This window comes from Neolamprologus brichardi, chromosome 10, assembly GCF_056152115.1.
Source record: "Neolamprologus brichardi isolate AB-2024 chromosome 10, ASM5615211v1, whole genome shotgun sequence".
Classification (NCBI taxonomy): domain Eukaryota; kingdom Metazoa; phylum Chordata; class Actinopteri; order Cichliformes; family Cichlidae; genus Neolamprologus; species Neolamprologus brichardi.
Genome location: NC_142113.1, coordinates 16,799,502 through 16,816,008, shown reverse-complemented (window position 1 = coordinate 16,816,008; position 16,507 = coordinate 16,799,502). Strand labels below are relative to the sequence as shown.

The 16,507-nt window shown below is 40.0% G+C and overlaps 1 protein-coding gene across 3 annotated transcripts in view; it reads left to right on the top strand.

Moving 5' to 3' along the window:
* Nucleotides 1-16,507, top strand: part of cadm2a (cell adhesion molecule 2a) — a 204,891-nt gene that overhangs the window by 170,605 nt on the left and 17,779 nt on the right. For 2 of the 3 annotated variants that reach the window (XM_006800055.3, XM_006800054.3), the window contains 4 exons: nt 6,206-6,367; nt 7,585-7,675; nt 7,792-7,970; nt 10,701-10,814. In XM_006800055.3, the coding sequence (XP_006800118.1) occupies nt 6,206-6,367; nt 7,585-7,675; nt 7,792-7,970; nt 10,701-10,814 (546 nt within the window). The remainder of the gene's footprint in view (nt 1-6,205; nt 6,368-7,584; nt 7,676-7,791; nt 7,971-10,700; nt 10,815-16,507) is intronic. The other variant, XM_006800056.3, reaches the window with a different exon arrangement.

The window sequence follows — 16,507 nt, the reverse complement described above, 5'->3', positions numbered from 1 at the left end:
GTTGTAGTCACACGTCAGTTAAGCACAGAGTCTAGCTGGTAAGGCAGATCAGTCAGGGGAAGATGCTTACAGACAGCCAACAGGCAAGCTCCCTGAACGCTGCACAGTAGCAGGAATAAGCGAGAAGATGGTGGACAGCACGATATATCATCTCCACACCTCGCTAGAGCGGGAGCTTGCTGCATATTTTTGCTCTTGCTTTAAAGTTTACTCATCCTTATTGTTATGCAGCTCATCTGGCAGGCAAAGGGAACAGCATACATAGGTGCTAATCTGCCAATATTTTCTGGTAATATTGTGTATTTCAGCGAATTTAAATTTAAAATAGTGTTTAGTCTCGCATATATTTTGATTATTCTCACTCTCACCCGTAAAAGATTTGATATTGTTCTTGCTTGTGCAAGTTGCTTTAATTCTCAGATGGGATGCAGCTCAGGGTATGTTGAGTCAGCCCTCGGGCCCCTGCCGCCAGGATTAGTCAGGTCTGGCACTGTTGCTCATGATTCCTCCACAACCCCAGCAGACCTCCTCGGTCTCTCTTGTCGGTCCCTCTATGTTCTCTTCTTCGGCTTCAACTCTCTCCTGTGAAATCGCTTAAAGGGGTCAGATTCTCTCATTGTACGCCTGTCATTTCCATTTCTAATCCTCCGAGGCTCTGTCTTGGCTCACACCATTGATACAGAGCCATGAGCACCCACCCACAAAACAACCGCATTTGTAGCCAAATACTACCAGGCTATTTGCGGAAAAGAGTTACCACAGGTGCATATGGCAGCATAGTGCCATTTTTTTCTCCTTTTTTATTATATCGGGCCTACAGAGTGTGTTTGTAATGAGAATAAATAAAAAATGAATATGATTTTTAAATAAAAGCTAAAATTTGCTACAGTATTTTTTCACATTATTTCCAGTTATCCCTCCATTTGCTACTGCTTATTTGGGTCGTGATTGTGGTGTCAGCAATCTAATCTGAGATGCCATTGCTACCCTTTTCCCAACCACCAGCCACCTCCAGCTCTTCTGAGGGGACACCAAGGCTTTCCCATGCAAGGCAAAAGAAATAATCTCGCAGGGTCAGCTCCAGGGTGTCTTTCTGACATGCCAAAACCACCTCAACTGGCTCATTTTAATGCTGAGGAGCAGCAGCTCTACTCTAAGCCCCCTTCTGAATGACTGAGCTCCTCACCTTATATCTAAGGATCAAAAGAAGCTCATTTCTGCTGCTTGTATCTGAGATGTTGTTCTTTCAGTCATCACCCACAGTTCATAGCCATAGGTGAAGTTAGGTAGGAACGTTTAACAGTGATGCTTCGCCTTCACCTTCAGGTCGGTGGATGCTGTGTTCACTGCAGTTTTTTCCTCTACAGAATTATTTTTTCTGTCAGTTAAAAAATGCTTTCTGGTTTTATTTCCTTTGTAACATTACATATACATGAAAAAAAAAAATTGCTGAATCTTTTGCAACTTTTCTTACTCAAGCCACTGAATATAATATGTCTGTCATGTAACAGTTTTTCTTTCTTCTTCGATTGACAAGCGAGAGCTTTAATGGCACGTCAATGGCAGCTGCTCTTTTCAGCTGTGTTTAAAATGCGATAAGATACTGTATTTATGGACCAATTACATCAACTCTTATCCAAACACTTCCACACACACACTTTTGTGCATGCTGATTGCTGCTCTTTATTGATGAAGTCTTACTTGGTGTTGGACAACTGTGATTATGTTCTCGAAGTGGATCTCGGAAGACTCGGGAATTATAATGTTAATGAAATTAAACTTTGAGCGAGCATGTCAGTTTCTGTGCTCTCATCCTGAATCACACGCAAGCAATCAGAGACCATTTAAAATTCCATGGCAAAAAAAAAAAAAAGCTAAAGGAATCCACACTCTTAAATTAAACGGCCAAATTATACACTAGAGAAAGTCGTTTTTTGAGTCTTTCCAGCAGTTTTATTTCAATGCGAGCATATTTACAATCAAAGAACTTCACAAATAGAATTACAATGAAAAAACTCAGATATAGTAATATTATAAGATAACTAACTAACTTGAAAACGATAACTTTTTTTTGCTGAAAGTCTACTGTGAAAAATAGAACATTAGGAGCATCGCCAAGTGCGCATTACAATGATTGAAGTACTTAAATTTGCGTCTTTAGCAGCCTAACTGTGTGTATAATCAGACTGCATAATTCAAGATGATACCTTCAGTTTATTCAGTCATCCCAATCTTTTGATTTACATAAAATAGTTTTTATAAAATAAAAACACTGTAACTTCTTATCCTCTTTGGAAATGGGCTATAAAATACCATCATGTCCATATGGACCAAAATCTCAGAGGAATGTTTCCATGACCTTGTTGAATCAGCGATGCTGATCAATAGAAATATATATTATACTCACCAGCCACTTCGTTAGCTACGCCCATTTAACTGCTCTTTAAAACAAATATCTAATCAGCAAATCATATAGCAGCATCTCAGTGCATTTAGGCATGTAGACGTGGTCAACAAGTTCAAACCAAGCATCAGAATGAGGACAAAAGGTTTAAGTGACTTTGAATGTGCTTTGGTTATTTGTGCCAGATGGGCTCGTCTGACTTTTTCAGAACCTCCTGATCTACTGGGATTTTCCTGCACATATGGACCCTAATCTCTAAGGAATGACTCCAGCATCTCGTTGAATCTATACCACAAAGAATTAAGGCAGTTTTGAAGCACTTCAGTCCAACACACTGACACAAATTCCAATCCTAATGAGGACACACACAAGATCGTTCTTTTACTCTTTAATTATGAACACAAAGCCAACAACACAAAGCAAACTTGAAATCAGCCCAGAGAAACTTCAAAGCAAATTCTGCTTCAATTCTACTGTAACTGAAACATGTATAAGTAGAAATAGAATAGTGGGTGCTCATGGCTTCACTATTACAAGTCTGATTCTTCATCGCTGCCTTACTGATGAAGTTCAGGCTCTGTTGCCATACATTCAGCTTTAAGATCACACTGGGTTCTTTGCCAGTTTTGTGTATGCTGTCCACACAGATGTTTGCAAAGTGCAGATTCTTTGCCCTGGATGCAATTTGCACTTTACCAACATACTCTTGTCTTCCCGTGGCATAAAAATAAAAGAAATGTTTGTACATCCATTCCTCAAAAGGTACAGACCACTCCATGTTCCTCCTCTCTGCACACAGACTGAAATCAGCTGACTGTAGCACAAGTGAACAAGAAGAAAGAGACGTTTGACTTTTTTTTTTCTTCCTATCCACCCATCTTGCAGATATCTGAAGGACCTTTTTTACGCACCTCGCTTCTTAATTATGATGTGATTATTGAACTTTCTACAAATTACCAAAAAATCAAAAAGAGCAAAAACAGATATAGCATGTTTGAATTTTTAAAAGAGCATTTGTTTAGAAGGAACCTTCTAGTGTTGCAGAAAGGAGGAGAAAGACAGGTTGGACTCGTGTATTGACAAAGAGGTGGGGAGTATCAGTTCATTAGGACCTGCCATAAGTAATAGAAATGGAAAGAAAATGTTTGCACTCCTAAAATAAACTATTGATATTACAAGTTAGATGTAATTTATTTTAGCCGTCCTTTTTTTCCCTCTGTCATCTCCTGTATCTTCTTTGTGAAATGCAGCCATTTTCTCTCTCCCCCGTTGTTCGCATAGATGTTGCTAACACTGCAGACCTGTCAGTCATTCATCTCTAGGGGAGGCGGGCTCATTGCCTCAGTTGGGGGAAGTGGCTGAGCAGAATAGTTGATTGGCAGAATTGAGAGAGAGAGGAGACAGTAGGGTGGAGAGGCTTGGAAAGTGGAGCAGATGAGCACAGAGGAAAGAAAGATGTGGAGCGTAAACAGTCTCTTTAGGAGGTACAAACAAAGGCGGTCAGCATGAGAGGTACGGTACATACAATACACTTATGATATATATAACAACTGAAAAAGAAGGACATTTTTTTTGACAAAGCAGGGCAACATCTCAATGCAGAGATAAGCCTGGAGTGTTGAATACATTATAGGAGGGAATTCTTTTCTTGTTTGAAAAGAAACTCTGAGTAGGATGTAGCGACTTGATATGATTTTTAAAAACTGGCCGCTGGCGTAATGTAAACAGACCAAACACCTTTTGTTGACGACTGGCTGAAGAGATTTTACTGAGAAAAAGAAGGCTTTAAAAAAACTCCTTGGAGGTGGATATGTTTAGATAATTATCATCAAGTAAGACAGCCAGTAAGTAAAAAAAAGAAAGAAAAACAACTACCTAGTGGCGTTGAATTGTGAAAGGCTGTTGAGTTAAGTGGGAGATGTGTGGTCTGAAAGAGGATGCTAATTTATTGCATAATGCATATATAACAGCTCCCAAGTTTTTAGGAACACGTATACCTTATTTTCCAGTTGCAGCACAAACATTCTGAGAAAATGTTTGTGACTAATGTCATCATCTGCTCTCAGTTCTGGTGTCTAATTTCTCTAAACACTAGCTATTTCCTGATATATTGTAGTTTTAGGTGAGATCCTTTAAGAGGGTGCTAAAGTTTCAGCGCAATAGTAATTTTCTTAAACTTTAGGTTTCTAGAAAAGGTAACAAAAACATTAGGAGGAAGAAGAATTAGAAGCATTAGAAGTTACTACTTCTGTGATGTAACTGTGGTCATGTAGAGTTCACAGAGAACCACTGATCTACTAGGTCAGGGTACTCAAGGACAGCTTGACAGAGAAAGGGAAAGTCTGTGGTTCAGAAGTCTCATTTTCCACTTTGAAGGACATCTCTGCCTTTGAGGTACTTTGCTTTTAGAGAGGAAGGTTTATCACTAACTGATAGCATTTCAAGGGCTCTGATATGGCAGTCATAAACTTGAGGGCAGGCTATAACCTGTGAATCAAACACATTTAGTTTATCAAAAGTCTACAGTGTCAGAGAAGAAATGACGGAATGTGGAATATTTCAAATTTAAGCTGGTTGTAGGATTTTTCCACTATCTTTGCGGTGTCTGGGATATTGGTGGTCACAGGGAGATGCAACAACTGATTGCTTCGGACAGCAGGTGTTGCTGGGATATCTCTGAGAACAAATTGTACTGATAAAGAGAACTGTGCATAATGACACTTTGCTAACAGGCTAATTTAATTACTGCCAATTACTGTCTGGTTTCCACTGGTAATGTTTTTGAAGTAGTTGTCAGGCAGATGAATCAGACCAAAAGGTCGGATAGATATGAAGTGCATGAAAGTGTTGATTTGTACAAGCTGAGTGGGAGCACATGCAGAGATGACAGGTGAGGCCACACGAAATCAGAAATGTTAACAGTGTAAATATATGCATTCAAAGAGCCACAACTTAGAGTTGAGGCAGCTGCGTTTCATTTTAACACTGCCTGCAGCAAAATCCAGATTGAATTCGTACTGAGGTAGCCTAGATATGCAACAAAGTGAACTTACAGTACAATAACAGTAAAAGAGCTACAATAGGGTAGCTTCAAATCTATTGTAATCTTTTGCAGCATGTAACTGGAGAATAGTAAGATGATTGTAACATTACTAGAGCATGTTGTAGCTTTAAATACAAGCAGCTCTTATAATATATTTCTTAATTCTTAGTAAGAGCTCTGTTTGCATATTTTGTATATTGGATTGATTGGCTGTTAGCATTAGCCATATTCTTGGCTAATGCTAACTCAATATTCAGTCACCAGCAAATCAACAGTAATGCAAATTTGGATAATTTGATATGTAAATATGTATTCTATTCTATAAATTAATAAAGAGAACACTTGAAATTGTTGCCGTTTGTTGTAGAAGAGAGGTTTTTTTTCTTAAAACAAAGGATTTTTTTTAACCTATATTGCAAAACTAAGACGATCACAACAATGTGACGGGTCAGTGCAATGTTGATCCTGTACATTGGTTGAGTTTGAAAAACAACTTAATCACCCTATTCATATGGAAAAATGATCCTTGCTCTTAAACTAGTGAAATGTGACCCGTTTCAGGTATACCTGTAATGAAAATCACTATGAAGGTACATTGAAATTTTAGGCACTAATTGTTTTGCATGATATTCATGTGTTCTGTATGAATTGAAGACTAGGGTGGAATCTGCCAGTGGTTGTAATACATTGGTTCGTAGCTATCTCACCTTATAAGATAAATGTGCTGCAACCGTGACAGAATGCAATTCTCTCTCAAGGTGCCAAAGAGGTGAATGCAAGTGGGAAGACATTTACAGTACGGAGCTCTCTACAGCTGCAAGTGGACAGAAATGATGATGGAGTGGCCTACACCTGCAGAGTGGACCACGTGGCACTCACACAAGCACCACAGCAGGCCACTGAAGTACTGGAGGTCCACTGTGAGTGTAGACGCAAAGTACAGCACTCAAACACATATATGAAGTGTACACATGAGCATAATGGATAACAGAAAATCCAAACCAATAAAAGGCAGTAACTGCTGTAAATAGCAATGGTAATGGGTGCTTTTATGGCTGTTGAACCCAGTTAGAGAACATTTCAACTAATGAGGCCTCCATCATTGTATGTAAATGCACTATTTCAGAGCTGATTTTCTGTGATCTTGCATTTATGATTTTACATTTAGGCACTAGTATTTTATTCAATCAGTATCCCTTGGTCTGGGCAAAAATGTATTGTCCAATTGTCCAAATATATTTATAATATTTATATCACCCCCTGGGATTGTATGTGTGTGTGATCCAAATGCTGTGTTTTTGAGGGTTCTGTTCATTATCCAAGAACTGCACTCTTTTGGACAAAGACCTTGGATGTTGTTCCTGGAATCTGCTGGAGCTACTTTTCTAGTTTTGGGTTTATAGCTCCCATTGCTCCTATTATCACTGGGACTACTTTGGACTTTACCTTTCAGATCTGCTCCAGTTGTTCCTTCAGCTCCTGATACTTCTCTGTTTTTACGTGCCACTTCTTCTTGATCTTGTTGTCTGCCACATCTATCAGAACTTCAGTCTTCTTCTGCTTGTCAGCCACCACTATCACCTGGTTTGTTGGCCAGCAGCTTGTCTGTCTGGAAGTTGAAGAACCACAGGAATTTACCCCCTTTCTTCTACTCTGACATCGGGACTTGGGGACTTCTAGTCCATATGCAGCACAGATGTTCTTTGGTTGTTCCTTGGTTGTTGTTGGATCTTCCAACAAGATGTTGCCAGCTTGGATCTTACACCCTGTACTATGTGTTGGATAGTCTCCGGGGGCCCTCTGCAAAGTCAGCAACTTGGGTCCTGTGGTAGACTCCTGCTTATATGGATCTGGTGCTTAAGGCCTGCTCTTGTGCTGCCGCTACACAGTCCTTTATGCTGCCCTTTTCTATCAACCAGTAGGGTTTCCTGATGTCAGCCAGTTACACATGTGGGGGCTTGGTTGTCTAGGATAATTCCTCTTCCTGTTCCTCATCACCATCTGTCTGCCTGAGGCATGCTTACAGAAGCTCATCTCAGGGGAATATATATATGTATCCCATTTATGTCAAGAAAATGTGAAAACAATGTTTTATATTTTCTTCCCTCAATTTCAGCCGTCTCTCTGTTTGTCTTAGATGCTCCTCGTGTGGAGATCACCCGTTCCCTTGAAGTCCCTCAGGAGGGTCAGTACTTGAAGTTGGAGTGTGTGTCCAAAGGAAACCCTTCGTAAGTCTCTAAAAATTGTAATTAATTGGTTGACATCATGCTTTCATATAGTGTTTTATAGAGTAGACCTAGATGTAGCATGCTTTCTTTCTCTTACATATTTTCTTACCTTTTAGGCCAGATCCTGTGATGTGGACAAAGGATGGAAGTGAACTTCCTGACCTGGACAGGATGATTGTAGAAGGAAGAGAGCTTACCTTTACGTCTCTTAACAAGACAGACAATGGGACCTACCGCTGTGAAGCTAGCAACCACCTAGGGACCAGCAGTGCTGAATATGTACTCTACGTCTATGGTGAGTTCAGGGGAAGCATTGAAATATGGATAATTGCATTTCATGTCACAATATAAAAAAGTAAGTCAGTCAGTTACTAATATGACACCACTGGGGGGAAAAAAAAGCTTCAAGAGGAAAACTTGGTTTCCAACAAAGCTATGTAAAAATTGTGAAAAGTATGAACCTCATAGGCATGATTACAAAACACCATTGAAAAAATACAGGATTATAATACCTCCTGATCTGCATACTGTATCAATGCTAATAGTGATTAGTGGTACCATCCCTCACAGGGAGAATAAGGGCCTCAGGTGACACAAATGCCACCAACGCCTTTCCTTAAATAAACCTGTGTCCCAGATACACACACACACACACACAACACACTAGGAGGGAAATGTGTGAGAGAGGCAAAATTTAGTGCTGCGTTGTCAGGAATATCACCAGGAAGGATAAGTAATTCCTAGTAACGCCAGAGGAGGTGGAGGATAAAGGGACTCAGTGTCAGGGAAAACAGATAGATCTTCCTCTCTTCCGCTTCTTCACTGCCATTTGTCTCTTGGCATTAAGTAATAATGGTTTAAAAAATAGCAAAGCAGTAAAACATCTTTTTTCACTGTGTTATAGAAACAGTGCTTGATCATTAAAAAACAGGTCGTTCTGACGTTAAGAAGTGGAGATGAAGAAAAACTTCAAATAAAATATAGCATTAATGATATTACATGAGCTCTTTTATTTAAAAACAGAAAGTAATGAAAAATCTAATTACAAACTTTTGAGTATAAACCCGAGCTACCCGGGTAACACAGGTTACTATGAATAGGTCATAAAGGGCTGTGGAAACCTCAAGAGTGATGAATGGCAGAACAAAATGAAATACTCGTCCATGCAATTAGATTTATTTAATGAGAGTGCGATGAACGTATAAGCCATTCAGCCTTTCTCTAAGTAAATGCTGTAAATTTTTATTTTATGCAGAATGCCATGTGACAAAATCAAGGTAAGGATTAGGTGTAGAAACCTTACATCTTTCTAATTACTCATATCACTGAAATTTAAACTTAGTACACACTGAGACCGTATCTGCTGAGACAAGGTTACTGCAAAGATGCAAATGAGTTTCATTTGCTATATATATTCTGTCTGTCAGATTTTTGCAGATCATTGCTGATGCTTTTAAAATACCGTTGGCGTAGAGTATATCGCTCAGGTATTTAGTTAAAGATTCCTTCTTTGAGTTCAAAGCCACAAAATAGGATGAGTGAAGACTGATTATGTATACCATCAAAAATGTATGATACCTTTCAGCTTCAAATTCAAATCCTGTCCATAGGTTTTATTAAAGGAGGCGATTCTGAAACAGTGCTGTTAGAGACCTTTAGAATTTTTTTTTTTTCCATCAAACATTTTTTTTACTAGTTAATTGTTTGAGCTGTAAAATTATCAGAAAACCCCTTTCACTGTTTGCTAAAAGCACCAGGAGATGTCTTTACATTCTTGTCTTTGTTTAAACCCCAAAAGTGCTGAATTCTTGAAAATTCTATGATTAATTAAGCAATTAGCTGTGGCTCTTATTTAATTAGTGGATTGCTCACACTTGTCATGGCGCGCCACCGCACCTAACAATTTCTTCTGAAGCTGCAGCAAGAATAACCAATGCATGTAATGACAGTGATGTTATTAAACTGACAAATTCTCTGCCAGAAAAAAGACAATTGGGTGCGGGAGGGTCAAAAAGTCCTATTCAGATTCATTACTTGTTCTCTTGAAATGGCACCCAGTCTGTTCCTATCCTTCATTAGTGATTATCACACCTTTTAGCCTTTCACAATTGCCTCCATAATTCTTGGAAAATACCTTTTTAATGGTTCTCGAACAAGGGGACATTTTCTCTCTTCCCTCTTTCCCGAAGACATGCAGTTAGCTGCTTAGTGAGTCACGCTAAGGCTGAAATGTCACCAAGACACAGAGGACAGTTGGCCCAGAGAAAGACTACGAGAGCCAATTAAAAGCTTCTGGATCACCATAAAATGCAGAGTGACATAAACATAAAAGCCAAGGTGGTAATGTAACCTCATTAACTTTGTCACCCAATGTTTCGCTCTCACTTTTTTCTGTAGCTTTAACATGTGACAGTGAGAAACGATCAGTTTTACCATTATCCTGTAGCGAGAAGCCAAAATTCAACACGGAAATGAGAGCTTAACCGATTTTTTTTTTTAATCCATTTGTCAGATTACGTTTTCAAATCATCAGCTGTCTTCCCTCTCACATGTTGAAAGGTTGCTAGTGCAGGGTCTATCTCCAGAGACAGTCGCCAGCATTAGCAGATTTAAGGTTAATTCTGCTCTTTTGCTAAACAAATTGCCCTCACAATTCAAAGACAGAATACTTGAAATCAGAGTTGACAGAGAAAATGCAGAAGATTGGGACTCTTAACATCGCTGATCATTTCAGAATCAGTGAGAAAGCCTTACTGGCCCACTAAAACAGGAACAGTAATGCACTCAACTCATGTATGTTGTTAAGGGCATCACATTTCATTATACTGGAAAAGGCATGCTTTCTTGTGCTGTGATCTTATGTTATATGCTTTGAATTGTGTCATAATTTTCCCTTTGTGTTTCCCATCACTGTATATTGTGTTTTTTCCTTTGTCTTCCTTTAACGTATCTAACTTTCCCCATGTGAATTCATTTTGCTGTTGTTGTATTTTGTGTATATGTGTTTATCTGTGCCCTCCACCAGACGCCCCCACCACCCTGCCTCCACCCACCACTCCCCCCCTACATCCCATCCCTCCAGATCCTACCGCACTATTAGGCTCCCACGCCTCAGACCCCACAGTCACTGGCAACAGAGGTACAGTACCACCCCACGCATCTCCACAGCATGCTACAGCATAGTCTAACTTCCCTCTCACTTCCATATCTCCTCTGTTACTTCTTTCTCAGCTACTTCTCTACCTCAGTCATTCATATTCTTATTTCTTGTGGACATAAAACATGTGAAGACACTTATAGGTCATCCTACCCAATTATTGCCTTTAATTTTTGATGCTTAAACTATTTTCTCAGCTGAAGGACTGTAAACATTTTCTTTTTTTATGAGTAATGAAAGATTTTTTTACACCAGGACAGACTTTTCTGAGTTTCAGAGAAACTCCAGGTGTTCAAATACTCTGTGTGCTGTCCCCTTGGAATTGCAAAGACTCCAGCACTTCTGTGCCCTGAAACCTCAAAGAAGCAAATGTCATGTCCAACTGAAAATGTCTGGCCACTGGAGATATCTCATCATGCCTTCTAATGCTGTGTTAACTCTTAGAGAATCCTAACTTGACATAGTCCCTTTGCCACTAAGACTGCATAGTTGGTGTTTTTCAAGTGGTCCCTGTACAGAACTAAGGCTTTTTTATTGTTCATCTTATACCCTTAAACATAAATAAGACAATACTAATTTCATCATGCTTGTAAGCCGGCCAGCTCCAGTAAGCATATGGCAAGCTTCATTAAACTTTGTGTTTCCAATCATGCATGAACATAGGCGGGCTTAATGCTGCATTTAATAGCAACTGGGAACTAAGAATTTCCTGACTCTATTGAAAACAAACAATACTTTTACACTTAGTAAATCGGATACTGTTTCTGAACACTGACTCTGCATTTTCCACACATAAAATCTTTCTCATATTGCTTTTAATGTAGTAAAACTGTGATTTTTGCTTCTTTTTGGCATCTACTTTAGATGAGTAAACTACACTACATTCATGACCTTTTTTGTTTTCTGTAGATGAAAAGGAAACAAAGAAAAGGTTGGGGTAGCCATGTTTTTTTTGCCAGCTTGTGCACTAACTTGGCAGAGGTTGAAAATGTTTTCATTTTGGCGTCCGAATTCTCACATACGAGGTAGATCAAATGCAGCATAAGGCCGTGCTTCCCTTATCCCTGTGTACAACGGGGGACGGCAGCATCCTGTTCCAGCTCTAATGCGGCTGCCAGAGCCGATCGCTCCCACTCAAGACAATGCTTGCGATTCCACCAGACATGCTGCAGCCCGTTTCAGCAGCGTCTCAGAAGCAGATTACAGCTACTGATGACACAAGGCCCTGCAGCAAAGGGCTGGCATAACAATCTCCTCCTGCTAGCTTTTGGCTGAGTTTTCCACAGAAGTTTTCACTTTGCTGTCTGCCTTTCAAAAACAAGGGCAGCAGCAACCAGCCAAGGTTGCGAGCCGCATGAATTATAATGTACTGAGTGGTGAGTCCCAGGTTCAATTCCAGCTTGACATTTGCAGCGCGTCGATCTCACGAGTAACATGATGTGATAATTAACAAAGTTAGTCGATTTTGACAGACTTAATTACCACTTGCGGCATCATAGGCTGCCGTTGCCACTCCTCAATATACGATGCATACTCTCGCTTCAAAAGGAGTCAGTCCCACTTGAGGTCCTCTAGCACGTCCAGCTGAACTTGTTCAAAGAAGCCAGTTGAGTTTTTTTCTTGTTATTTCTTTTTTAGTTCTTTGGTTGTTTTCTGACCAAGATACCTACTGTATTTTTTATGTTTTTCCTTTTATTTTAGGAACAAAGTCTATTTGCATTGGCTAATTACACTGTGCTTTTCCTGAGGCCATACAGATCTAAGCCAGCAGTCCCCAACCCCCGGGCCTCGGTACCGGGCTGCGAGAGTTGAGGCTCAGGTGTGAAATGTATGGTTTTCAGGGTTTTTATCGGTTTTCTGCGTTATTTTGTTATCGTTTTTATCGTTTTTATCGTTTACTCGGTTTTCCTGGGTCTTTTCAAGTGTGTTATGAATAAATTGTCTTTTTTTCAGTACCGGTACTAGTTTTATTTTGTTGTATTTATCCGTGACACATTAAAGGCCGGTCCATGAAAATATTGTCGGGCATAAACCAGTCCGTGGCACAAAAAAGGTTGGGGACCGCTGATCTAAGCAATACAAAAGAAAAGAAAAGCAAGAGAAAAGGAAAGAAAACAGAAAGAAGAGGAAAAAATAAAACCAAGGATCTGTGTGTAGCAACTAATTGTAGTGTATTTTATACGACAGTTCTTCCTCTCTTCCATGAAATCTGATCTAAATTGTTTAATAAACTCTGTCCGTACTTTCCAGTAATCATCAAACATGTCCACCCTGAGTCTCAAATGAAATGTCAGTTTTTCCATTACAAAAATATCATGTATCACATTAAATCAGTCTTCTCCGTTGAGGCGCTCAGCCCTATACAACAGGGAGGTGACCCTCAGGCGGACACAGAAAATGCTGAAAGGAATCGCATATCCCACCTGTCTAGGGAAAGCATCAGGATCCTTCGGGAGGACACGGCTATGGAAAAGGATGTTTCGGCACCCCTGCGACACATAACTGGCAGTAAACAGATGCAGTAGATGAAAAGGATATGGCGAGCCTCTGGGCGGGTGTAGTTGCTTTAACCTATTTGCCAGGGCACAGATGCTGACATGGCACCACATCTGCTATAGTAGATTGATATGTCCACAATTTTGAGTGACACGTCAATTTAAAGCTAATGTGCTGTGATGGCCCATATGCAGAAGAACTTGCTCACTCATATATCATCTTCATCATGGTTTCCAAAGCTGTTATCAGTGTGTGACATGTTTTCCTGAAGCGATTGTGTAAACAATCCATCATAGTGTGATATCGGTAATAGCACATAAAAGAAATATATTAACATATTTATAACACTGTATATTTTCTCACAAAGCAACATATTTAACACTGTATATTTTCTCACAAAACGTTGCACAAAATATGAGCTTTCAGTTCAGCTGCAATTAAATATACTTACATGATCTATGCCTTCATACATTTTCTGACACTTATCGAGGTCTGGGTCACTGGGGCAGCAGCCTAAGCAGGAGTCTCCCCCTCGCCAGACAACAGCCACTCTTCTGGTGGGAAAGGGAGGCCTTCCCAAGCCAGTCAAGAGATATAATGATTCGAGGGTTACTCGGTCTCCCGCTATTAGGAAGTACCCAAAACACCTCGCTGAGGAGGTGTCCAGAAGGAATTTGAGTCAGATAATTTAACTACCTTAGCTGGCTCATTATGATGTGGAGGAGTAGCGGCTCTACTCTGAGACCCTTGCTATCTCTAAGACTGAACCCAGCCAGCCTCTAGAGGAAGCTCATTTCCACCGCTTGTATCCCACAGCTCGTAGCCATAGCTGAAGGTGGGAATGTAGGTCGACCAGTAAAGCAGCAGCTTTGCTTTCACACTCAGCTCTCTCTTCACTGTGACAGACTGGAGCATCATCCACATTACTGCAGCTGCTGAACTCACGAACCCCAGAATTCTTGAACTCCTTAACCGGGGAAGCAACTCTGTCCTTACCATACCCTTTTCCAACTGAGAACCAGTATTTCAGACTTGAAATGTTAAATCTCATCCCATCCGTGTTAGGTGGTTGGGATGAAAGCATCTCATTGGCTGAAATCACCCTAATGGCAAGCTGGATGAAGCCAACAGAGCACCATCATCTGCGTATAACACACAAGATTCCTAGACCGCCAAACCCTGCACCCTCTGCTCCTTAGGTGTGCAAAAAATTTCTGCCCATTATTTCAAATAAACGGTGAAATATAAGAGAGGAGAGTCACTGATCCTTTACATGCAGTTCACCCAAGCAGCTTTATTCATTTCCATTTATGTGTGTATGGTTTTTTTTCATCATATAGACGTAAGCAAGATATCTTCTGTCTTGTCTGTGCTCTTTTGCTCCCTCTCTTCATTCCTCTCAACATCATGGTCTCCATCTCAAAATAATTTCCTCTCATCACTGCTGCTTTCTGTAAATTACCGTCTTTAAAGTCCTTTGGGAGGCTTGACTCCCCTTCTACCTTTCCTCCGCTTTAGTCCCTCTCTAAGCTTTTGTTCAGTTATTCCTCTCCTTTCCGCTTCATCTCTTCTGCCCCCTTACATCTCTCTGAAGGCCCTGTTAGATAACAGTCTTCCACACATTGTTGGATGTTCTTCATCAGTGTGCCTCAGTTCTTCTCTGATGTCTGTTTGTGTAGTTCAGAGACACAAGAGGAGCTGAGCCTCTCAGTATATCTACAGGGAATCTAAATATCAGACTCCTTCACTGCGTTCCTAGTCACAGGATACTACACTATCTGTTTTCATCTGTCTACTTGATTTATTACCAGGTTTTTTATGGCCCTGGATGAAAGCAAACAACTGTGGAGCTTTACCAGCCCCATGACGTTTTGTATTTTTGCATAATGAAGTTGTCTTCCTCCACAGGCATGCCGTAGGTTCAGCACTATAGGCTGTATGCGTTCTCAGGTTTCCCTTTGTCGTTTCGGTGATCTTTCCTTCTGCTCTTTTATCAGCGTATGGGTTTTGTTTTTGTTTTTTTGAAAGCGCACGACTATCCCTTTATGCATTTATCTGGATACCAGCATTAAGGTTGTGGTTTCTTTGATTGGCTGTAGATGATTGCTCTATGTAAGCCCTCACTTCTGCAAATTGCAGTTAATAAATTGGGTGGACAGTTATGCTGTTGGTACCTTTTGGAGCATTTCCATGGATATGGCTTGCTGTGTGGTACAGCTGTTCAAGACGTTTATGCTTCAGATTTCACGAGTAAAATATTAATATTTTATCTACCTATTGGTGTGCAACTATACAGTAAAAGGAGTCCGCTTGTCAACTGAGCTTTCTAGTGTTAAGCGAAAAACTGGCTCTCCAATCTCTTATCCAGATGTTGACACTAAAACCAATGGGTGATGTCACAGTGGCTATGTCCATCTTTTGTATACAGTAAATGAAAAATGCTGTCTAACTCATGTTGCACAGCAACTTTAAACTGGCTGCAGATATGAATATCTTTCCTTTCAGTTGTTAAAGGATTTCATATACCGTATTCACAAAAATGTGTTCCCATAATGATAAATGTTATTGTCTAGTAGGATTTCACAGTAATGGCTTTTTTATGTGTTACTTTGCTGACACAGTCTCTCCGAGTTTTAGTGGCCAATATAATCACATACCGAGACATTTATTTATCCTTGTACGAATATTAGACAATAAATATTTTATCGTACACTTACTGAAGCTAATAGGAAATTTAGATTTGATAAAACCCATGCCTTTACTTGTCTTGTTGACCTTTAGAGTGCTGGTAGTGCACAAAAAACCAAGAGATTCCTCTGGTTTTCATTTGTATTGTATAATGCCAGAACTGATGCATTACTGCAGTCTCTAATTCTCTTTATTAATGATGTGCTGGCAGGTATGCCCAACACTTACACTGCTTCAGTAGCCCAGCCAGTCTTAATGGCTATAATAACTCTTTCAGTAAGTATCAGAGGTCTATGTAATGTCATCAGACCTTCAAATTATGAATACACACACGCACACGCACAGACGCACAACACACGCACATCTACACATTCTCTCTTGAGTTCTCTAAAATATGCCAAATGCTTTTTGTGGCTTGCAAATTAGCATTGACCTTGTGATGCTAAAAGGTGAATCATGCACAAGGGTTTCTTTGGTGTTTAAAATATTTA